Source organism: Callithrix jacchus, chromosome 2 (genome assembly GCF_049354715.1).
Source record: "Callithrix jacchus isolate 240 chromosome 2, calJac240_pri, whole genome shotgun sequence".
In the NCBI taxonomy this organism is placed as follows: Eukaryota; Metazoa; Chordata; class Mammalia; order Primates; family Cebidae; genus Callithrix; species Callithrix jacchus.
In genome coordinates, this window is record NC_133503.1 from 73900153 (window position 1) to 73923659 (window position 23507).

General features: G+C 47.0%; 1 protein-coding gene and 2 pseudogenes across 3 annotated transcripts; 2 read left to right on the forward strand and 1 right to left on the reverse strand.

Moving 5' to 3' along the window:
* Positions 1-757: 757 nt before the first annotated feature.
* On the reverse strand, positions 758-5223 carry LOC108590217 (triple functional domain protein pseudogene; annotated as a pseudogene).
* On the forward strand, positions 4931-7056 carry LOC103790784 (adenosine deaminase domain-containing protein 1 pseudogene; annotated as a pseudogene).
* A 1308-nt stretch (positions 7057-8364) lies between these two features.
* On the forward strand, positions 8365-22445 carry LOC100895713 (prosaposin-like). 3 transcript variants are annotated; one of them, XR_013532074.1, is made up of 6 exons: positions 8365-9425; positions 14944-15075; positions 16558-16653; positions 16996-17115; positions 17269-17426; positions 17770-22445. XR_013532074.1 is itself a non-coding variant. In XM_078364829.1 (4 exons), the coding sequence occupies exons 1-4, from the start codon at positions 9315-9317 to the stop codon at positions 17245-17247; spliced, it is 591 nt and encodes a 196-aa protein (XP_078220955.1). In that variant the 5' UTR covers positions 8365-9314; the 3' UTR covers positions 17248-17444. The 3 variants fall into 3 exon arrangements, 1 of the variants encoding a protein (XP_078220955.1); XR_013532073.1 differs by having other exon boundaries at positions 16996-17426; XM_078364829.1 differs by lacking the exon at positions 17770-22445 and having other exon boundaries at positions 16996-17444.
* Positions 22446-23507: the final 1062 nt, after the last annotated feature.

Below are 23507 nucleotides of genomic sequence, written 5' to 3' on the forward strand. Positions count from 1 at the left end.
GGCCATTGCCTTGTGAGTGAGATGTGATGTGGACAGTGGAAGTGGCAGATGCAAATTCCCTTTTGGAGGATTAAATGGACTGGACTTGCTCATGAGAGGGATGTATAGGAGAGAAAGAGCTCCAAATGTCTCCTGGGTTTCTGTGAAGATGAAGGTGGAGATATTTGCTAAAATGGAGCTGGTTGGGCAGGATAGAATGAGGGGTAAGTTTGAGATGTCTGGAGGGTTGGCATGGGTACAAAAGTCCAGGTAAACACTTGGGAGGCATCAGCATATGGAAGGTGTCGAAACCTATTGTGTTAGCTCATTTTGCAGGGAAGTGGCTGAGAATTGCTGACTCTCCGCCTCCAACCAGAAGCTCCTATTCCTTTATTTTTTATTTTATCATTTTTTGAGACAGAGTCTCACTGCATCTCCCAGGTTGGAGTGCAATGGCACAATCTTGTCTCACTGCAACCTCTGCCTCTTGGGTTCAAGCAATTCTTCTACCTCAGCCTCTTGAGTAGCTGGGACCACCAGCATCTGCCATCATGCCCAGCTAATTTTTGTATTTTTGTAGAGATGGGGTTTCACCATGTTGGCCAGGCTGGTCTTGAACTCCTGACCTCAGGTGATCTGCCCACCTCGGCCTCCCAAAATGTTGAGATTACCGGTGTTAGCCACCACACCTGGCCTCCTATTCCTTCAAAGAAAGGCTGAGGGGAGCAGAGGTAACATTTAGAAAGCCTGTATTAGTCCATTTTCATGCTGCTAATAAAGACATACCAGAGACTGGATAATTTATTTTTAAAAAAAGAATAAAAAGGTTTAATGGACTCACAGTTCCGCATGGCTTGGGAGGCCTCATGATCATGGCAGAAGGTGAAGGAGGAACAAAACCACATCTTACATGGCAGCAGGCAAGAGAGTGTGTGCAGGGGAACTGCCCTTTATAAAACCATCAGATCTCATGAGACTCACTAAACAGCATGGGAAAATCCACCCCCCCTTTTTTTTCCAGGAAAAGTTGTACTTTATTTTCAATTCCAATTCAAGGACTTATATTGATGTAACTTTAGAAATATTCTGGCAGTGGGCTGAAAGCCAGCATGGCCCCAATCTCTACATGCAAAGACTTCATGAGGGAAAGCCCACTGCTGTTCAAAACACACAGGCAGCTTCACCAGAAATGGAAGTGGACACTTTTGGCTTTTGGCCAAAATCTGAAAATCCTCTGCCTTTCTCTTCAGATTTCTGGAGAAACAACAGCCTAATTCTTCCCATTTCTTAAGGAGGTGACAGTAGGCTCACATTTAGACCCCAAGAAATTCGGAACATGGCTTGGCCTATAATTTATCAGGGAGCTGATCAGTAGCTGTATCCTCTTGAAGCTTCATTAGCTCCATGGAATGACTAACCCTCTGCAGTCTGGGGATGGCCCCAGAAGGTGTCATAACACAAGGAAGAAGGCACAGATGGCAAAGGAAGGAAGAACCTGGAATGTTCCAAAATTAGTGTTCTTCTCTAGACTGATGTCATATCTCACTACACCACCCTGGAAGTGAGGAGATCACTCACGATTTCTGAGTCCTAGGTGAAATCCTCATTTCATCTTCAGGTGCTGATGGACTGGAAATGCCCCGAGAGTCAGTGACCATGTGCTGAAGGCACAGCTGACAAGGCAGATCACACACATTAACGGGCAGCAGAGGCACAGAGAGAGCATTCCAGGGCCACTTCCAGCAGGTGTCTCCTGCCCACACCCTACTGAGTCCTACCTTTGTGGTTGAAGATGCCCTCCATTTCCATGCTACTTCTGGAGTGGGCGATGCACAGTGAGCCGCAGGGGACCAGGCTTTCTGCCGCTGGGGAATGGTCCATGGTTGGCACCAGACACCAGTCAGGCTTGTCATGCGGCCACTCCAGAACTTCCACGGTCTGGCCGCGGCAGATGGTCAGCTCGTTGCTGTTCGAGCAGTGAAGTCGTGGATCACCACTGTCAGCTCACAGCCACCAGGAAGCTTATCATTGTCCAGCGTGTTCTGAGATGTCCGTGAGATGATGGATATCATATCAGGCTGGCTGCTGCCATCTCCTGAGCTGTCCAGATCTTCTCCATCCTTCCTTCCCCTCTGTCTTGTGGCAGGGGTGGTCTTGGGGATGTGGATGGGCTCCTTCAGGGCTCCCTTCAGGTGGATTGCCTGCTCCTGGATGACTTTGCGGATGTGCTTTATCCAGTCTTGTTTGTTCTCTATACTGGAAGACTTAAGGACAATTTTATTATCTGAAATTGGTGTTCTCCCCACCCGCAGTGCAAATTTGCAAGGGTCCCCTTCAACATGTTCTGTGACACCCAACTCTGAGGTAAACAATTTGCTTTTGTAAAGGTACTTGCTTCTCCCACTGGAATCTTTCACTTCTTTACTAAATACTAAGGACATTTCAAAAAGGAAGAGATGCCGTTCTTGACCCTTTCAAATTAAGGTTTTTGGGTCCAACACTTGGATGGATTCCTGTTGGATGAATTCTCTCTGAGACTCAATGTTTTCATCAAACCCTTCCAGCATGCTGAGGTGCATGGCGTCATTGGCTCACTTCAGCACACTGAGCACCACCTCCAGGCCATCTTTAATCTCCCCCTTTCCTTCCTCACAGCACATAAGCAGCTCTTTTAAAAGAACTGATACTTGGTTGTTCGCTGAACTGGTTTAACAAGGTAGGAAGAAATGGAATTGGCTAATCCATGTCATTGCTGTATCTCATCAAAATAGGACCCTGCATGTTCCAAAATCCGCTGAGTAGAATCAGGCTTATTTTTGCAATATGTGACATACATCTGAAACTTGTCTGCCCAAGTAACAAAACAATGTCCAAAATCCTCTGTCAACTGTTCATATTTTTCCAGCTCCTTTAGGAATAAGTTATGAAATTCATAGATTTCCTGAATGTTTCTGAAGATGATGAGTTCTTTGTTGACAATACCAGGTGAGATCTCTTCCACGCCACTGATCATTTCCCACAAGTAGGTATCCATACATTCCCGGAGGTCTCTTACATAAGCCTTTTCAGTTTGAATGAGCTCAGCCATTATGAACTCTTTCCTGCGGGCAGATTTCTGCTTCTCTTCATTAAGTTCATGAGGAGCATCTGGAAGCTTCTGAGCCAGGGATACTGGCTGGAGTGATATCTAGCTGGAGATTTTACTTGATTTGCTGGAATCTGAAGAAATCCCCAGGGCTTTCTCCAAAGAGGTCCTGTACTTCTCCATCCACAGAGAGAAATCTCTGTACCACAGCAGTAACACATTTTTTTTTTTTATCTCTGCCACATGGGCATGTGCTTTTTCACAAAAGCCATCAGCCAGCTGTATCAATAACTTCACTCTCTCTTTGGTTTGTTTTGCAGTTATCTGGAGCTCCTGGCTGTGCTGTATACTGGAGCCTATGGAGGTGTGCTAGAAAGGTAGAACTTGCCGTTTTCATGGATCCATTCCAAAGCCTGCTTGGCACTCCTCTCAAAGACCACATACTGCTGACACTGGTCCAGCCGTCTCTTCCTCATGGTTCAATAATGAAATCCCTGTTCTTCCATTGGAAGAGCTCATTCAAGATATTTTTCACTTGCTGCTCAGGAGCTTTGATGTGCATCACCATTCCTGGCATGTTCACACGGTTCCTGCGCAGGTATTTCAGGAAGTCATCTGCATTCCTCCGAGAAAGGGTGCAAGCCTTCAGGAATACCTCCTTTTGCTCCAGGCGCTTGCTGATCATTGGCGTCACATGGTCCGTCTCGGAGTTGGGGCCCAATTTAAAGAAGTACGCCCCACCACACCAGTCTTCTCTCTTGTACTCCTGTTCCAGGTTCTCAAGGACGCTGCAGACCTGCTCCGAGGTTTTGCAGAAAGCGGCAGAGGCATTGACGAGCTTGAGGCGCCCTTTCATGTTGAGCATGAGCTGCTGCCAGTGTGACGCCACCTTCTCAGCACAGTTCCAGATCATGTCCATGTCATAGTGGTTGGCCTGTAGCATGGCTTCCACCTTCTGCTGCACTTGCAGCGCGCTCTGATGTGTTTTCTCGATGGCATGCTGGAACTGCTTGTGCTCTCATTGGAGCTGCTCAGCCTCTTGTAATGAGCTGGCTGTGGTATGTCCGGCATTTAACATGGACTCTGTTGCGGATCCAACCCAGCACCTGCTTCTCTTCTACCTGCAGGTGGCGCAGCTGCACGCACTGCTCCAGGTGTTTCCGATGCTGCTCTGCGGCTAAATCCAATTCCTGCTGTTTTTCTTTTTTTTTTTTTCTTTTTTCTTTTTCTTTTTCTTTTTTTTTTTTTTTTTTTGAGACGGAGTTTCGCTATTGTTACCCAGGCTGGAGTGCAATGGTGCGATCTCGGCTCACCGCAACCTCCGCCTCCTGGGTTCAAGCAATTCTTCTGCCTCAGCCTCCCGAGTAGCTGGGACTATAGGCACGCACCACCATGCCCATGCCCAGCTAATTTTTTGTATTTTTAGTAGAGACGGGGTTTCACCATGTTGGATCAAGATGGTCTCGATCTCTTGACCTTGTGATCCACCTGCCTCGGCCTCCCCCTGCTGTTTTTCATGAAGAAACTCCAGCAGGTCCTGGACGCGAGTTGCCATATCTACATCTCTGTCGCAAAGCAGCTCTATGCCAGAGGCCTGGACCTCATTGACTTACTGCAAAAGATCTTGCCCTTGATGGATGATGTCAAAAGTCAAGTTGTTCACGGTCAAGGCTTTGTCTGCATGGTGCTGGAGGCGCTCCTCTGTGATCGTGAGATCTTCTGTGTCTAAGTCATTCATTTGCTGAGAAAGTTCATCATTCCAAGACTCGAGGTCTGAGATAATGTCGATGGCGTCCCCCTCGAAGATGAGCAGCTGCAGGAAGAGTTCCAGCTTGATCTTGCGCTCCTGGAAGAGCTCCTCCATCTGTGACTGCGCCTCCTCCAGCTGCTGCAGCACCGTCTCGATGTGGTTGATGGAGCTGTTGTGGGGGGTCTTGTTACTGGAGATGGCAGGTTTTTTCTTTAAAAAAAAAAACTTTTCTTTAAAAGTCTTTTGTTGTTGTTGCTATTTGGCTAGCAACAACAATTGGTTTCAGAGTTTGCAGGCCCCCAGTTTTGCACAGATGCTGAAAAAGAACCTCCAGTTCAACCAGCCACACAGACGGTAACTACACCCACAGGATGTTTCTCAGAAAGTTATAGCCTGTCCAAGATAGCATCCAAAGTTACACAAGTGACAGGTAATTTCCAGAACTGTTGCTTTCCAAGAGTCTTTCATCTATTTCAAATCCTGTCCTTCCTCCAAAAAAAAATACCTAAGGAATTTATAATGAAATACAAAGGTGGAGAGATAAATCCTGTGTCAGCCTTGCACCAGTTTGTACAAATGCAGTGAGTTCAGCTTGACCTTAAGGAAACTGTGACAACAGATAATGTTATGGGACCGTATTTTGCCTTTTGTGCTGTGGTAGATGGTATTCAGTACTAGACTGGACTGGGACAAAATAAAAAGGAGTCTAGATCCAATGCAGCAAAATTAGCTCTTGAGCTTCTGCAATTGGATGAACCTGAACCACAAATTTTAGAAACATCAGATCCTCCTCCTTTCCCTGCAGAACCTACTGTTTTACCTGAACAGGCATATGTTTCAAAAGCACATTATGAAGGGAGATATATTCAGTATGCAAAGATTTCACAGATCGTTAAGGAAACATTTAATCAACTAATTTCAAATCATTCAGAATGCCTGAAATGCAGCAATTCATTGGCTGCTTTTATAATTGAAAGAGCTGGACAGCATGAGGTTGTAGCTATAGGCACAGGTTAATACAACTACAGCCAGGGCATTAAACCAAATGGAAGAGTATTGCATGATACTCATGCTGTCATTACAGCAAGAAGGTCTCTTCTTAGGTACTTTTACAGACCACTTCTACTCTTCTACAGCAAAAATCCTGCTATGATGGAAAAATCAATATTCTGTACAGAACCAACTTCTAATCTACTCACTCTTAAACAGAATATCAACATTTGTCTTTACATGAACCAGTTGCCTAAAGGATCAGCCCGGATTAAGTCACACTTACGTCTTAATCCACATTCTATATCTGCATTCGAAGCCAATGAAGAACTGTGTCTCCATGTGGCTGTTGAAGGCAAAATTTATTGACTGTTTACTGTCCTAAAGATGGTGTTAATAGAATAAGCAGTATGTCCTCAAGTGACAAATTGACAAGATGGGAAGTGTTTGGTATACAGGAAGCATTGCTGAGTCATTTTATACAGCTAGTTTACATCAGCAGTATACTGGTTGGTGATGGGAATTGCAATGATACCAGAGGCTTCAAAATCGCTATAAAGCAATGTGTTGATGATGCACTCACTTCAAAACTTCCTGTGTTTTACTTAGTCAACAGACCTCATATTAGTTTAGTGCCCTCGGCATATCCACTTCAAATGAACTTGGAATATAAATTTCTGAGTCTGAATTGGGCACAAGGAGATGTTTCTTTGGAGATTGTGGATGGCCTGAGTGGGAAGATCACTGAAAGTTCCCCATTTAAAAGTGGTATGTCAATGGCAAGTCAGCTTTGCAAGGCTGCAATGTTAAGTCAATTTAACGTCCTTGCCAAAGAAGCTAAAAAAGAATTACCTGAAGCTGGTACATATCATGCAGCTAAGTGTATGTCTTCCTCCTATCAATAAGCTAAATCTAAGCTGAAATCCTACTTACAACAACATGGCTATGGATCCTGGATTGTGAAATCTCCCTGCATAGAGCAATTTAATATGTGAATTAGGCAATCCATTGTCACATTAAAAGTCTTATATTGTTTGGGGTGTTTTGAATAGTAAAAATGTTTTTAAAATATTGGTGGTTTTCAACTTTCAGAATCAGAGTCTTAACAGCAGTGTGCAGCGATTGGTGAAAATTTCTAAATATTTCTGCCAAATTAAATTGAAACATTAGGGCTTTTTACTTTTTCATTTTCTTAGAAAAGGACTTACCTGTTTGAATATGTAGCCATATTGTATTTATTTGTACAGATATTATAAAGCCATTTTCCTTTTTGTAGTTGAATAGAGATTTTCTTTTAAGTTTTTGCTTTAAAGCTGTCCATATGGCTACTATATTCAACATTGTGTCCTGGCATCTCACTCAAATTTTTAAAAATTAAATATTGGATGTCAAGAATAAAAATAATGACTTGTACTCACAGATTAATTCAGCAGACATTTGACTGCCTAATATTTGCCAGTCACCATCCCAGGTGTTAAGTAAAAAAAAAAAAACTAATATGTTATGTTAAAGGAGTTCATGAACACAAACTGTACATATAAATGTAGAAAAATATTACCCATGTTAAGGAATAGTTTGATAAAGTAGTTATTCTATTAACAGAGGGTTATCATATGTGCATTAAATAACATGGCCCATTTTCAACTGTCCTACAAGATCTATCTGCACCAAATGTGATTTAATTCTTTATAATTTAGATTATCAGGGATTTCTAAGTCAGTAAAGGCCATTTCGCTTTATATCTGTATGTGTTTACACAGTGATTAGAAGAAAAGGGAAAGTGTAGTTACTTTTGAGTTAGGATAAGTATCTTTAGTGAAATTGTTTGTCCCATACTTTAGCTTCTACCTCTTATTCCTTGGTTTACAATTACAGATATATTAAGCATTATTGGTTCTCAGAGTTTGTCCTTAACTTAGATCTTCACTAAACTTACAAATCACACACCTACCCCCCATGAACTATTACAATCACAGATGAGGTTTGTATGAATTGTTTTGGTTTTTTTGTCTGTTCTAAAAGCATGGTAGAATTTAGCTGATGAACAGTGAAGTCATGCTGGAAAGACATTTTTCAGTAATCTAAACTCTACTGATATTAAGTTAAATCATGTGAAGTTGCCTTTTTAGTGGATTAAAAAGGATCAAAATATGGGCAATTTCACATGGATTAAAATAAACAAAATATTAATAAATTTCATTTCAATTTTTAAAAATTCAATTTTTTAAATTTGATTCAATTACCTCCCACTGGGTCTCTCCTATGACAAGTGGGGATTATGGGAGCTACAATTCAAGATGAGATTTGGGTGGGGACATAGCCAAACTGTATCATTGCCCAACAGGATAATTGAGGAAGCTTAGTGGCTGCTGTGTGGTGAGGCACTTGGATTGGGTAATTTTGACGTTTTTAGGTATGTTTGAGCAGTTTGAATTTAGAAAGCAGGTTTGTGTTTCTTTTAAGGGATTTAAAGAAAGGGACTAATTCAGAGGCACCAGGTGGCCTGTCTTGTTTCCCCCTGGGGAGGGGATTTTCAGTGGGGCTTCTTTCCGTCCTACCAGAGCTGTCCTGGGGAGGTGTGCTCTGCTCTCAGCCTCTGCGAGTCTCTCCAGAAGGACCTGGCAGAGCCGAATCACCAGAAGCAGCTGGAGTCCAATACAATCCCAGAGCTGAACATGTGTGAACTGGTGGCCCCCTTCATGGCCAACATCCCTCTCCTCCTCTGCCCTCAGGGTGGACCCTGCAGCAAGCCCCAGCCAAAGGTAAGACAACAGGCTGGCTGCTGAGGGCCCCATTTTTGGTTGCACTGGAGATGAGAGACAAAAAGGGCAGAGAGTGCACCTGCAGTCCTTAAACTGGGGCTTATCCCTGCGCTTGACTCAGCAGTTACATGAGCCAGCCTTCAAATGGTTGTACCATGAAGTTTCTAAATAATGGAATATTTAAAATATGCAAAGATGAACCCCCTTTTAAAAAATTGTACCTCTTTTATTTTTGAGACAGGGTCTCGTTCTGCCACCCAAGCTAGAGTGCAGTGGTATGATCATCGTTCACTGCAGCCTCCACCTCTGAGGCTTAAGTGATCCTCCCACCTTAACCTCCTAAGTAGCTGGGAGTACAGATGCACACCTCCACACCTGGCTAATTTTTGTATTTTTTGTTTTGCCATGTTGTCCAGCCTGGTCTCAAACTCCTGGGTTCAAGCGATCTGCCTGCCTCAGCCTCCCAAAGTGTTGGGATTACAGGTGTGAGCCACTGTGCCTAGCCAACCTTTTTATACTAACCCTCCTTTTATACCGTACTGTCACTATAATGAACACTCAGTTGATTTTAAGTAATCAGTAATTTGAGAGCCTGTAAAGCACCTTAGGAACTGGTCAGTAAGTGCCCTCTAATGCTGTAGCCTTGAGTATATAAGGACGTTTCCCTAGGAATTTGAGTCCTCTAAAGTTGCTGACCTAACTGCCTCTCCTGTAGGTTGATGGGAACATTTATCAGGACTGCATTCAGATGGTGACTGACAGCCAGACTGCTATATGGACCAACTCCACCTTTGTTCAGGCCATGGCGGAGCATGTCAAGGAGCAGTGTGACTGCCTGGGCCCTGGCATGGTCAACATGGTGAGCCTTGTGTCCTTGTGCATTGAGGAAGCCCTGGGCCTGGCGACTGGGTTCTGGAGGCTAGAGTAGGGTGTTCAGACAGCACACTTTTCTTTTTTCCAGGAAAGCAGCTTGAGTAGGTAGTGGAGACTTGAATCTATTTTGGTCAGTGGAATCTGGATATGTAACAAAACTGGGGACAAAAAGTAGGAGACCATTTCTGGGAGGATTTTCTTTCTTGTGAAGTACCCTGTGTATTAGGAACACTGTAGAAACACTTTTTACTCCCCCTTTTTTTTGTTTGGGACAGAGTCTTGCTCTGTCACCCAGGCTGGAGTGCAGTGGCATGATCTCAGCTCACTGCAACCTCCACCTCCCTGGTTCAAGTGATTCTCCTGCCTCAGCCTCCTGAGTAGCTAGGATTACAGGTGCATGCCACTACACCCAGCTAATGTTTGTATTTTTAGTAGAGATGGGGTTTCACTGTGTTGCCCAGGCTGGTCTCCAACTCCTGACCTCAAGTGATTTGCCCACCTTGGCTTCCCAAAGTGCTGGGATTACGGGTGTGAGCCACTGTGCCCAGCCTTATGTGACACTTAGAATTCTAGCTGAGCTCCTGCAGCAAGCAGGATCACTGACCATGGTTCCCCTGGAAGCCTCCCTTAGTCCTCTGGGCTCAGAAACTCATTTTTTTGGCCCCGTAGGTAGATGGTTTCATTCTGGGTCCCTATTCCAACATTATTAATCACACTCTGGTGGATTTGTAAGACCAAAATGCTATTTTTAGTAACTGACAACTGAAGAAACCTGCTAGACTGGCAGGTGGGAAGCTGGTTGTAATCACTCTGTCCGTTGGGATATAGAGAGGCTTTTTGAGTGGGAGTGGCTGGCTCTAGGAGATGAGGATTTCTCTCTCCTCTTTTTTTCTTGAGACAGTGTTTAGCTCTGTCACCCAGGCTGGAGTGCAGTGGCACAGTCATAGCTCACTGAAGCCTTTAACATCCTGGGTTCAAGCAGTCTCCTCCACAGCCTTGCAAGTAGCTGGGATTACAGGAGTGAGCCACCATGCCCAGCTGAGGCTTTCTCTCTGACTTATTCTCCATTAGGAATGTCAGTCAGGTTAACATTCGTTGATTTTGTTAGCCTAGGAATCCTGTAGCCTCATTTTAAATGTCTTTGCATAACACCATTTAAATACATTTCCCAATTTGAACCCTCTCTGAGAGGCTGTATCAGATAGTCTGAAAATAGGCTGTGAAAAATCATTATAACTTGACTCTACTGGATTTAAGCTTTGCAGTGCCATCTGAGATGGTGTAAATGGTTTTGAAAGACAATCTCCAGTTCCTAAGTGGTGTATCTCCTAGCTTCCTTCTCTCCAAACTGCCACTGAATAGTTGCTGTATGATCCTGGGGCAAGTGGGGTTAGAGATAAAGGAGACAGGAGGATGGAATCTTTAAGGTCCCTTAAGATATATTTTCAAAGCATCTTTTGCACACGTTTTCTATAAATAATAGAATAACCAAATTGTCATTTTCATCTTATTAAAACTGGCCCCGAGCAGACATTTATCAAATTCTACTTTAGAAACTTGCTTGACAGTCACCAGTTGCCACTGTTGGAAATGCTGGGGTTTTTTTGGCTGGTTGGTTTTTGGTGCATTGTTGCAGTGATTTGTTTAGCAATCTGTTTCTTTCACCTCAGTGCAAGAACTGTATCAGCCAGTATTCCAAAATTGCCATTCTGATGAGGATGCACATGGTAGGTGGCACGGAGGCCCCTTGTTAGCATTTTTCTTTGTTTTTCAAATTTCATCATTTCCAGGAATTTTGAATATTCCATGGTTTAGTTTTCCTTTTTTAACCTTAGAGTACTGAATTGGGCCAAATGGAACCCTCTGGCTAGGGGACTCTCCACTTGCAATCTCAGTACCTTTCCCCATCATGGGAGAGGCTGAAGTGTCTTGATCCCTGGCACTGCCCTGGTGGTGGCTTCCTGACATTTTGTTAGTCTCTGCCCATTCAGGCCAGCCAGCAGGTTTCTAGGTCTGGCTGTAACCCTGGAATCTGTAGAAGTCAAGGGCTCTAACTGAGCCCCACCTGAGAATGGCTCTGTTGCTGCCTGAATGGGAGAATACTGCCTCCCAGAGTTTGTCCTGTGCACTGCAGCAGTGTCTGCTGAAGCTGCTGCTTGAGTTGGTAATTCCTGCACTGGCTTTGAAGGCATTCAGGTGGTAGGGGTGTTCCTTTATTAGAATCAAGAACACCCATCTGGGAAGGCACTGCCTCCTTAGATCTGATTGGCGGGGCTGAGGAGGTGGGCTGCACCTTTTTCTTCTCTGTCATGCTTTCGGAACACTTGAGATTGACATACCAGTGTTTGAGTTTGTTCTCTGATCCAGGGGTCAGCAAACTGGCCCATCATCTGTTTTGTACAGAAAGGGTACAAAGCAAAAAGGGTCATTTTTCAGAAGACAATGATGCCTGTTTTGTGCTACAGCAGCATAGTTGAGTAGTTGCAGCCAGATCTTATGGCCAAGGAGGCTGAAAGATTGACTCTCTGACCTGCTCTAACCACTCAAGCAAGGCATCCAGAAGGAGCAGTTTATTTGGGATTAAAACTCACAGCCTACCATGTTCTAAAGGCAATTAAAGGCAGCTTACAAAGACATGCACCTGAAGGAGGTAAAGATAAGCATTGATGGGACTTAGTCTCCTGAAAGCTAAGTTAAAATATTTTTTTCATTATAAAAGTTATACTGTGTAGAAATGTTTTGAAAAATATGGACAATACTTCCCACATCAAAAATCATTTGGAGTTTTAAAAAACATCAACGGGATCATATATACTGCCTTGTATTTTGTAGTTTGCATTTTTATCTAAACATATCTTGGCCATTGAATATTCTTGTACAGATGATTAAGTGCTTACATAATAATCACCTGTGAACATAGGACAGTATTTACATAACCAGTCCCCTGTGGTCAGATGTCTAGGTTGTTTTCAGGTTTGGCTTTGGGAAGATGAATATCCTTATAGCCAAATGCATACATGTATGCACATCCCTGCCTTTCCACTTAGTATAGAGAATGAAAGCTGGAACTGCTGAATGGAAGCATGAGGCTTTGGATATAGTGTTAAACTGGCCTTCCAGGGTGGCATTTGGCCACCTGTGGTAGATTGCCTAGGATCCCTGACCCCTCAGGGTGATTATAACACACCCCCCTTACTTGGGCAGCCCTGTGTCTTGGTCCGAGGTGCTGCTGGTCACTAACCTGTGGGAAAGCCTTGCGGGCCTGGGGCTGGTGTGGGCTCCTGAGGAATGGAGACCTTTCATCAGGTGGTGTTTTTCTAGGGCCCCTGATGCACAATGTTTAGAGTGTGATTTAGTGTGTGAGACATGGAGATGGTGCACACACAAGCAGGACGGCCCCCAAATGCTCTATCCCTGCAGGGCCTGGAAAGCTTTCAGGGGCCCCTTGTCCACAAGACAGCAGGGATAAGGTAGGTTGCTAAGATCTGACCACAGCGGCATTTCCCCTGAACTTCTTGAGCCATTCTTACACGTGGTTAACTGCTTGATTGTTGTTTTAATTTTTCTTAACTGTTGTGTCCTTTCCTTTCTCTTATTTTCACCTCTGATTTCCTGTCTTTTTGTTCAACAGCAGGATCAGGTATGTATCCACTACTATAATCTGCTTATTGTGGTCTGCTGCTTCTTCTAGTCACTTTCTTTTTTTTTTTTTGGCATGGTATGATTAACTCTGACACATTGACACATACAAGGAATGGTTACAGAGGCAGGGTCCCTCTCCGTTAATAATTTTCAGCTGAAGAGGGCTTCTGCATCTCTCCTCTGTAATTCAGCCCATGAACCCTTGAGGTGTTGGGGGGGGTCTCACCTCCTCTTGAGGGGGAGCCAGAAAAACGAAGCCAACAGAGCATTTTGTTCTGGTCACAATCCACATAAAGCATATGTACATGCAGGCCACCAGTGTGAGGATAGGGAACCATAGGTAGCCCAGCTTCCTTCAGCATAGGCTGGCTAGGAAGTCCAGTGTAGGTCTGGCTTCCCCAGGGCACCTTGTGTCTGTCACAACACAAGTAGGCATTGCATGTGTTTAGTGCTGTTTTTCATAACCACAGAAATGCTTCTTCTGCATGAGCAAACATTTGTAAGCAGCCAGCAGGCTGGCTGTTGGATCCAGAGAATTGGAAACAATCTCTTGATTGTGGCTTCTGCCCCTCTGGGTGACAGGGTCTTTTGGGATCTAGAGGCACATCAAATGGCACGCTGGAGGGACCAAGTGCCCTGTCCATACTTGCTCTGAGCCAGGGTCCTTTGGGACCGTCCTAAACACTGCTACCTTCTGAGCATCAGCATCCATCCTAGGATTAGCATAAGAGCTTTTCTTGAAGGTATTTTGAAGTCTAATGGGAGAGCACTTTGGTTGAAATACCCGAATTTTCACCTAGGCCTCTTAAAGGAGTTAGAACAAAACCAATAGAGGCAGAAGCAGCCCTATACCTCCTGAATCTTGGCCTCTCTTTTTCTAAAAAGTTTGCTGTATCTTCAGCTGTGTTCTGATTTTTTTTTTCATTCTTAAGGTGTGCCAAAGATAGGGGACTTGGGATATACTTTTCAGACACCCCCAGTCTTATTTAATTCTCAAGCCTTCTTGATATTAAAACAAGCTGAGCCATAGTCATAATCTAGCTCCTTTCCCTTAACAGGTCCCATTTTTAGCACTTTTGTTCCTGCTGCTTTAGGGTTTGGTGCTGGGAGGCAAATGCAGTCAGGCTCAGAGCTGGTTGCTGGTCATTGATTTCCATGGTATACAGAGTTTATAGGCTTGTCTCGCTCTTAGCCATCAGTGTCATGGTGGATGTCTGGACTAGCTAGTGCTCTGTGTTTGGTGTCTAGATGGTGAAAGGGATCAATCCAGAGACGTTGTGGCTTGAAATGATTCATCCATTCGGGGATTGGGTTTTCATGTGCACTGTGTACCATTGCGAACACAGAATGTGGTTTTTAAAAAGCCAGCATTTCCCCTTAATGCCTCATTTTAAATGGTCCTGACACTGAAAGATCTGATGTGGTTTGATTTCTAACACATTTGGCTTTCTGCTACTTTATAGGCATGATAGTTTCTCCTCTAAAAGAAACATAGCTTAGTTCCTACCTAGAGTGGCCTGAAAAACACATTCTAGAGCAGACCAGGTGTCCTTGGAGGTGTTGAAGGTGCTGGGGAGTCTCCCTTCCTTGTGGTGGCTCTGGATAGAGACTCTGTTCAATGTCCCTTAAGCGTTTTGTGTGGCCTCCTCCCCTAGATGCAACTAGCACATATGTACTGCTTCAGACATGAGCCCTTTAACATAGAATCTGGAATCTGTTCACTTGGGGGAGGGGGAGAGGGAGAGGGAGGCAGCCTTGACACTGGGCCCAGGGTGCTGTCCAGCTCGCTGTCATTTGGCTGGATGGGACTGGGGGGCAGTGGGCACAGGTACCACTGACTGGTTGTTTTGTGCTCTCTTCAGCAACCCAAGGAGATCTTCTGGCTCATTGGATTCTGCGATGAGGTGAAGGAGATGCCCATGCAGACTCTGGTCCCTTCCAAAGTGGCCTCCAAGGACGTCATCCCTGCCCTGGAACTGGTGGAGCCCATTAAGGTACCCAGCATCACTGTGTGTGCTGGCCAGGGCTGTGCAATGCCACGCCACTCCCTGCTGTGTCATATTACATACATCCTACAAGCCACATGTTTCTTTTGGTTCCCTGCCTGGCTCCCAAGGGTCTTTGAGTTTATCACTGGTTCATGCTGTCCCCTATATTCATGCAACCCCCAACCCTGAGTTCTCTTGGAAACATTTTATTTCTGTGGTTGTCAACCCTAATGTTTGTGGGATCAAGTCTGCATATTTTCAGTGTGCCATTCACAGGTGACTTTGCAGTGTCTGGCTCCAGCCTCACCTTCTCACATGCGCTGTCTGGGTCCCTCCCCATCCTGTGGCCCTGACAGACTGGATGTCCCCAGCACACCCCTCAGAGTATACGGAAGTCTCACTGGGCCTGTGTGGTGTCTCTTTTGTTTACAACATTTCATTTGGTGAAGATCAGACTACTTTATCCCATAATAAATGTGTATTAGGCATTTATTATGGATTGGGCAGTGTTGGGGGCTATGGCAGACAGATGATGTCATTGTGCCCATGGGGCTTACATGGTAGTTCTTCAAGGCCTGGGCTGTGTGATGCCTTAATACATGGTGCATGCACACGCTTCTTGTTCTAGAACATCACACGGCACTTGACTGCCAGCTGCTCGTCTCTCTCTGCTGTCTCCTCTCTGCATGTGCAGAGTGTGTAGCCCAGGGGACAGGCCGAAGTGTCAGCTGGAATCCAGGAAGCACTGTTTCCTGCCTTCCCTTACATGGGGTGCTCCTCAGCCCAGCCCTGCCTGGTCATGAAAGTGATGGCCAGAGAAAGTGAAGAGTTACAGCCACATGTGACTACTTAAGTTTCAGTGAAATACCATGGAGCAAAATTAAAAATCCTGCCCCTTGGCTACACCAGCCACATTGCAAGCACTCAGTGCACAGGGAGCTACATCCTCTAGTGGACAGCAGGGGTAGAGAACATTCCCATTGTCACAGAACAGTCTCTGTAACAGTATTACCTTATTAAAGGTGGGTTCTAGAAAAACATTCTCAAGTGCTTGAGACTCAGGAGACACGAGCAGACCTGAAAGTATTCAGTGTTCTGTCTTCTACAGAGTGCGCCCCAGTGAACTCCTCACTTCATCCTTCTCCCCAAAATGAACCCTGAATGATGAAACAGTTGTAACTGAACACATCATCAGGACGGCTCCTTGGGATGGGGAAGGGACTTTCTATCTTCTGAACTATGAGTTCCTGAGTTTTGTTTTGGTGGGGTTAGGGGGAAGTACTGGTGGTAGAGGATTGGTGAAAGGGGGGCAGTGAGTTTCCCACCATATAAAAACAGGGGATTAACTTGGATATCAAGAGGAAGTGACATATCATTTGCAATTCAGTAGGCAGTGGTCCTTGATGTGGCTAACCCACCCTGGTCTCTGCATCCCTTTCCTTTAGGGGAGCCAGACCAAGGGCTGCGAGTACTCTACTCTTTCCACAGAAGCACGGGGTCCCAGCAAAGACTGATGTTTACTGTGAGGTGTGTGAATTCCTGGTGAAGGAGGTGACCAAGCTGATTGACAACAACAAGACTGAGGTGTGCTGTCCTCCTGGCAGGGTGCGGCCCTCTCCTGCTCCCTGAGCCAGAATGTTCCAGTGGGAAAATCCCACAGGAGAGAGGGCTTGGCCCAGCCTTGGCATGTATGCAGCCACATCCCATCTCGTGGAAGGCAGTCCTCACCAGTGGGACCTCTAGGCTGGTGGGGGCAGGGTGGGGGAAGGGTATGCACTGTTGCCCTGCTTTGTGGCTCCATAGTTTCCTGGGGATGGAAGCAGCACCCATCATCGACTCATTTCCTGGACATGTTAGCATTTTCAGAATCTCCTCCACCCTTGCCCAGCCTCCCAACTTCTCACAGGATCCTCTCATGTGCTTCAGAAAGAAATACTAGACGCTTTAGACAAAATGTGTGCGAAGCTGCCAAAGTCCTTGTCAGAAGAGTGCCAAGAGGTGGTGGACACATATAGCAGCTCCATCCTGTCCATCCTGTTGCAGGAGGTCAGTGCCGAGGTGGTGTGCAGCATGCTGCGCCTCTGCTCCAGCATGCAGCTGCCTGTGCTGACCAGTGAGCACTGGGTGTGGGAGAGGATGGTGCCCCTCTTGGGTCGGGGAGGGCCCTGCCAGCACTGAGCCTGCCACCCTCTCATGTAGTTCACTTGACTCAGCCAAAGGACAGTGGCTTCTGTGAGGTGTGCAAGAAACTGGTGGGTTATTTGGATCACAACCTGGAGAAAAACAGCACCAAGGAAGAGATCCTGACTGTTCTTGAGAAAGGCTGCAGCTTCCTCCCCGACCCTTACCAGAAGCAGGTATGCCCAGGCTGGGCTATGGTAGGCCAGCATCTCAGAACCTGATGCCAAGGCTGGGGTACATTTTCACGGAAAACCAGCTGTTTCTGCCTCCGGCCATGGAGTCAAATGAAGTTTTACTTGGAGCTAATTCATTGGCTTAAGATGAGCCACTGGGGGAGGCAACCTGAAGTAGAGAGGCCAAATGTAGGTAGCAGCTCTGGGAAGGGAGGCCCCAGGACCACTGGGCTGGGAATGCCAGGAGCTCTCAGGGAAGAGTGTATCCAGGGCCTGCCTGGCCTTTTGTGCCCCACTGTGCTCAGACAACCCCAGAGCTGACCTGTGTCCCTGCTTTCCTTTACAGCATGATCAGTTTGTGGCAGAGCATGAGCCCATGCTGATCAAGATCCTGATGGAGGTGATGGACCCTTCCTTCTTGTGTTTGGTGAGGCTTACTGGGTGGTGTGGGTCCTCTTGGGCAGCTGTAACCTGGGGGGCTGTAGATATCTGGAAGAGTTGCTCTGAGATGTGGCCGTGGGGTGGAGTCTCTGTGTTTTGCTGTGGGAGAGCCAAGAAGACAGGAAGCCAGCCCCTAAGCCCCATCACTTTCCTCAGCAACCCTGATGTTCTGAAAGAGCATGGTAGATAGAGCTCGGATCCCAGCTCCTTCTGGAACCTGTGATCTTAGTTTTGAAAGAGATATGTTGGGCAGCTTTCATTCTCTCGCTTTCTTTTTTCCTTTTCTCACCATATAGAAAATTGGAGCCTGCCCCTCAGCCCATAAGCCCTTGTTGGGAACTGAGAAGCATGTATGGGGCCCAAGCTACTGGTGCCAGAACGCAGTCACAGCAGCCCCATGCAATGAGAGTAGCTCAGCACACGGCATCACCAGCCTGTCTTGCCCTAGAGCAGCCTGCGTGAGAATCCTGCTTTAGTGGGAACTTGGTGTCAGCTCTCCACCCTGCTTTTATGTTGTTGGAAAACTGAGGCTCAGAGAGGTGGTTAGGCTTACTCATGGTCCCCCAGAAAAGGCAGGGTGAACTATACTCTTGGAATGAAGGGTGGGGTAGATCATTTTTTTCAGTATTTTTTGCTTCTGTTTTGTTGTTTTTGTCTTCATTTCCCTTGTGACAGTGTCAGACTTGTACAGCGTCACTCCAGGGACTGCACAAGTTCTGTGGGATTCATCGCCCAGGCACTGTTCCCCAGAAACATGTTTGTCCTGGCTGGAGCCTGGCCTGAGTTTCACTCAAGGCCCTGAGAGCTGGTCCCTGCCCAGCTGCCCCAGGGCACTGTGGCCCTGGCCTGGCCTGGCAGCCACCAGCTGGGTGACCTGGGCTGCTTCCCTGGGTGGGGATGTTTGGTCCAGTCCCTGTTGCTTAATGTTGCTTTGCACAACTTTTCCTTCCTCCCCGGGTTTCCTTGTGACCATGTCAGTGACGGTTGTGTCATCTCGGACCACTGCAGGGAACAGCAGGGGACCCCCATTCTGGCCACATCCAGCTCTTTCCTTCAGCTAGGTGCCAGCTCATCTCCACCACCAGCCCCACCCCACACGTGGTTCTGCTGCTGTCCTGGGAAAATGTGGACCCACTTCTCAAGGCCCGAGCTGGTGTGTAGCCCAACTCAGGCAAGGAGGTTCTGCCTGGGGATCAGTGTGCAGGCTGCTAGCAGGATGCTGGGTGCCAGACCCCATCTCCTCCAGATGACAGTCCATGCAATGACTGAGAGGTCGTGGCTAGAGGCCACTCACGTGCTGCCAGGCCCCTAGCCATGGTGAAGACCTGGCTCACATCTTCAGAGTTGTTGACAAGGGCCTGGAAGTAGTGGATGGCCAGAATGCTGTAGAAGGCAAGGTTGTTGTTGCCAATGTCTGTGTCCAGGGCCAGCACCCAGACCAACTCTGAGCCCACCTTGATGTCGGTGGCCACCCCTGCAGGAGCAGGCAGGCAGTGTAAATGGCAGGGCAGGGGCCACCCCACACCTTGTGCCCAGGCTCCAGTCCCTGCACCTGCAGTGTACTCAGCCTTGGTGAAGTGTGGCAGCTGGTCGTTGATGTCCTCTAGCACAACGTGTACCTCGTGCAGTGTGAGGTCAGCACCCAGGTTGAGGGCTGGGGAGGGTCCATGGGGAGGTGTCCAGCTGCAATTGCTGGAGGCCTTATGATGAAGGAAAAGACAGCTTCTCGTTCCCAGTCCAGGTCCTGCAGCAGCAGCTGATGCCAGTCAGTCTGCAGATGGAAGTTCTTCTCTTCATTGCCAGCTAAGGGTGGGACCATGGCACAGGGTGAGGGGGCAAGGCCAGGGGTGGGGCATATTGGATCATCTCTAGCCCCAGGTAATCAGAGCATTAGCTCTGTTGGGCCCCACCTGCGATGAAGTAGTACACGATGGTGTTGGGGCCCTCATCTGTGTCCACGGCCCCTGTCACATTGCCCATGAGGGTGCCACGTGGCGAGTGCTCAGGTGCTGTCAGCAGCTGGTACTGGGGGCTGCCTTTCTGCAGGGGGAGGGGGACGTCATCACAGGGGGCCAAGGGAAAGCCTGAGCTTCCAGTCCCTGCTTTGGGGCCCTAGGCAGTAACTTTGTAGGTGCTGAGGGAGTTTACTGTCCAGGCCTTATGGGGTGAATAGAACTGTGGTAACCTCAAGGGAACAAAGCATAGTCTGGGGACCTGAGCTCTGCCCTCACAGAGTGTTGCCCAGAACCCAAATGAGTGTTTAAATGAGAGGAGCACACACCTTACTCTTATATGCATATGCATGTGTATGCATGCACACTCAACAGTCTCCAGGGCACATCACATCCCACGTACACACAAGAAAAAACAACCAGAGTTGGAGTCCACAGGAGGGCCCCTTAGCCCTGCCCTCAGATTTCATCTCAGCCCCATATCAATAAATCAGAGCTGGATGGAGTGCAGTGGCCCAAGCCTGTAATCCAGTATTTTGGGAGGCTGAGGCAGGAGGATCACTTGAGATCAGGAGTTCAAGACCAGCCTGGCCAACATGGCAAAACCCTGTGTCTACTAAAAATACAAAATTTACCCAATCTAAGCGGCAGGCTACTTGGGAGGCTAAGGCAGGAGAATTACTTGAACCCGGGATGTGGAGGTTGCAGTGAGCTGAGATCACGCCACTGTACTCCAGCCTGTGCAAAGGAGCAAGACTCCATCTCAAAAAAAAAAAGAAATCAGAGCTGATTTTCATGCTTCGTGTGTGTGTGTGTGTGTGTGTGTGTGCGCACGCGCGTGCATGCAATGAAGTAGTACACGATGGTGTTGGGGCCCTCATCTGCATTAGTAGTTAGTACACGATGGTGTTGGGGCCCTCGGGCGCACATGAGCAGGCATAAACAAGGGTATCAGTTCCATGAGTCAGGCATTTTGGTCTGTTTTTTTGTTTTTTGTTTTTTAAAAGCTGGGTAGTGTCTTGAAATAGTGCTCAGTATAACTCAATACAGTGTAACACAGCTGCTCAATAAATAGTTGTTCTTGTATGAAGTGCATGCAGAGAGATGCTTCTGTGTCTAGCCAAATGTGTATTCTGGCGCAGTGTGTATAGCAGAGTGTGTACATGCGTGTGTTTGCAGGCAGGTGAGTCCCTGTGTGGAAATGACCAGCGCAGGAGGTGGGCAAGCTCACCAGATGCCTTACAAAGAGGGATTCGTTGTCATCTATGTCCTCCAGGGCCACCTACAGCAGCTGCATAGTCTCGTATGGCACCGGCTTGCCCAGGTCACTGCCCACCAGATGAGCTAGAAGCGGAAGAGTGCTGTCAGAGGGGAAGACTGAGAGCAGCGGATGGCTTGGGACTTCCCAGTGGCCAGGTCCCTGGGAGACTTTCCAGGAGGCGAGGTGCAGGACCCTAGCCCAGAAGAAAGCCTGCCCCAGGCCCCGCCTTTCACACCAGGCCCCACCCTTATGCTGTATACTGCCTGGGTCTAGCCATCCAGGCACTGCGCAGTCTGGATGAAGCCGCTGATTGGGTCGATGGTGAAGAATTCCTAGTCCTGGCTGCCCGCAGTCTTCAGGAAGCTGTAGCGCACCACCCCGTTGAGGCCCTTGTCTTTGTCCATAGCATAGTCCTTGTACACGTTGGAGCGCAGCAGGATCTCCTGTGGGGGTGCATGGAGAGGGAAGCTCCTGGACCCCTGAGAGAATCTCAGTTCTCAGGCCCTGAGGGAGCCCTCACCCTTTCTCCTGTGGTAGCTCAACATCCTAGACACCTTCCAGCACCCGCCAAGAGCACCTGCCTGCTCGGCTGGAATCCTGGCTTCTGCTAGCTGTTGTCCCTCTTCTCTCCTCCCCAACCCAAGCTAAGGCCATTGTCCACTGACAGTCCAGCCTGAGAGCCACATGTTTCAAGCCTTCCCAGGGTGATCATTTTCCCAGGAACTGCCTGCATCCTTTCAGTCTCATTCATTGCATGCTGAGGTTTAGGGGACAGAGGGGACCCAAGCGCAGAGGCCACAGCCACCCTTTGTCCTGTATCAGTCTGGCTGTCTCTGCTACCCTAAACACAAGAACTGTGGGTGTCCCCAAACAACACCATCCATCCAATAGAGTACCTGAAAATGGGGGACCCAAAGGCAGGATGACCTGGTGGATAGGATAGGGGTTGGCCACCGGGGTCTAGTCTGTTACTAAGCTGCCTGGAACCTGGACATGCCACCTCACCTCTCCAAGCCTCAATCTCCCGAACGCCATTGTGCTAAGTCCAAGATCTTGAAAACCTCATTGAAATCATACATTGACCCATGACAAAGTTGCCCAGAGCAAAAGAAAGGGCACATTTCTTTGCTTTTGTTTGAAAAATGATCAGCTCAGCATGGTTTCATTGTTTATCTCACAGATCGTGACAACTGGAAGTTCTAAATGGCAGTTATGCCTAATTAATAAAAAGTAGGATGACATATAGGGAATTAACAATTGCTGGTTGTTCAGGAGACATAAATCTTTCCAAATGCAAAACCCTTGAAGGGAAAGTCTTCACAAATGGGGCCTTTGGTGTGAAAAATGACTATATTCTTATTAATTTATGCCCTGCCTTATTCCATAAAAGAGATTTGATACAGCTGACAAGAATGTATAAATTATAATAAGATTCACCAAGTTAAAAAACTAGGGTAAAGAAAAATTGGTTGGCAGGAAGATGGAAGCTGAGGGGTGGGAAGCAAGATGTAAGCCCTAAGCCTGTGCAGGGTCACTAGAGATGGTCTGACCACTCTGAGCTCCCTAGCGGGCACAGCAAAGGAAACTAACTGCTCAATCACTGCAGACGAGACACTAGACACAGGTAAAAAAGCAAAGGACATGGTAAAGGCACAATGCTTCTTCAAGCTCAGCCCTGGGTGAGTTTTCTCCTGCAGGACCTCAAAGAGGAGACAGAGTGACACGATGGACTTAGCACAGACATTCTGAGATGTGAAGCCTGGATGGAGTTTGGGGGACAAAGAACAAGTGGGAGACACTCTGATGGTGCCACTAAGATGCACTCTGGGCCTATATGCTTAGGGGAAGCAGGGGGAGCAGAAGACAAAGGAGTACTTCCCTTACTTTATATGGCAACTTAGAGCAAGAAGTGGAAGAATTGGAGTGATTCAAGAACCTTGCCACTTCCCCTTGTTTCTTATTTTGATGCTCATCCTCAGCTCCTATGCTGTCTCCACACTGTATCAGTAGGAACAACAGACAGACGGAAGGAGCATGTGTGTTTATTCTGAGACAAGTATGGGGGAAGTGGGTCATGGAGGAGCCTGTCCTTCTTGGTAGACATCTAGGAGAAAGAGATGGGGTGTTTACTTATTATTAATCCTGTTTTGCAGAGGAAAAAAGACACTTGCAGAAGTCACTTGCTCAAAGTCATTGGGCTGATAAGCAATAGAGTCAGACTTCAATCAAAGACTTTTTTTGGCAGAGTTTCACTCTGTTGCCCAGGTTGGAGTGCAGTGGTGTTATCTTGGCTCACTACAACCTCTGTCTCCTGGGTTCAAGTGATTCTTCTGCCTCAGCCTCCCTAGTAGCTGAGATTACAGGCATGTACCACCATGCCCAACTTTTTTTTTTTGGATTTTTAGTAGAGATGGAGTTTCACAATATTGG

Bases quoted from the DNA above. Each gene is read 5' to 3' on its own strand.
- LOC100895713 (XM_078364829.1), top strand. From the start codon at position 9,315: ATGGTGACTGACAGCCAGACTGCTATATGGACCAACTCCACCTTTGTT. The intron at 9,426-14,943 runs GTGAGCCTTGTG...TGCTCTCTTCAG, and splicing joins GCCCTGGCATGGTCAACATG to CAACCCAAGGAGATCTTCTG. The intron at 15,076-16,557 runs GTACCCAGCATC...CTCTTTCCACAG, and splicing joins AACTGGTGGAGCCCATTAAG to AAGCACGGGGTCCCAGCAAA.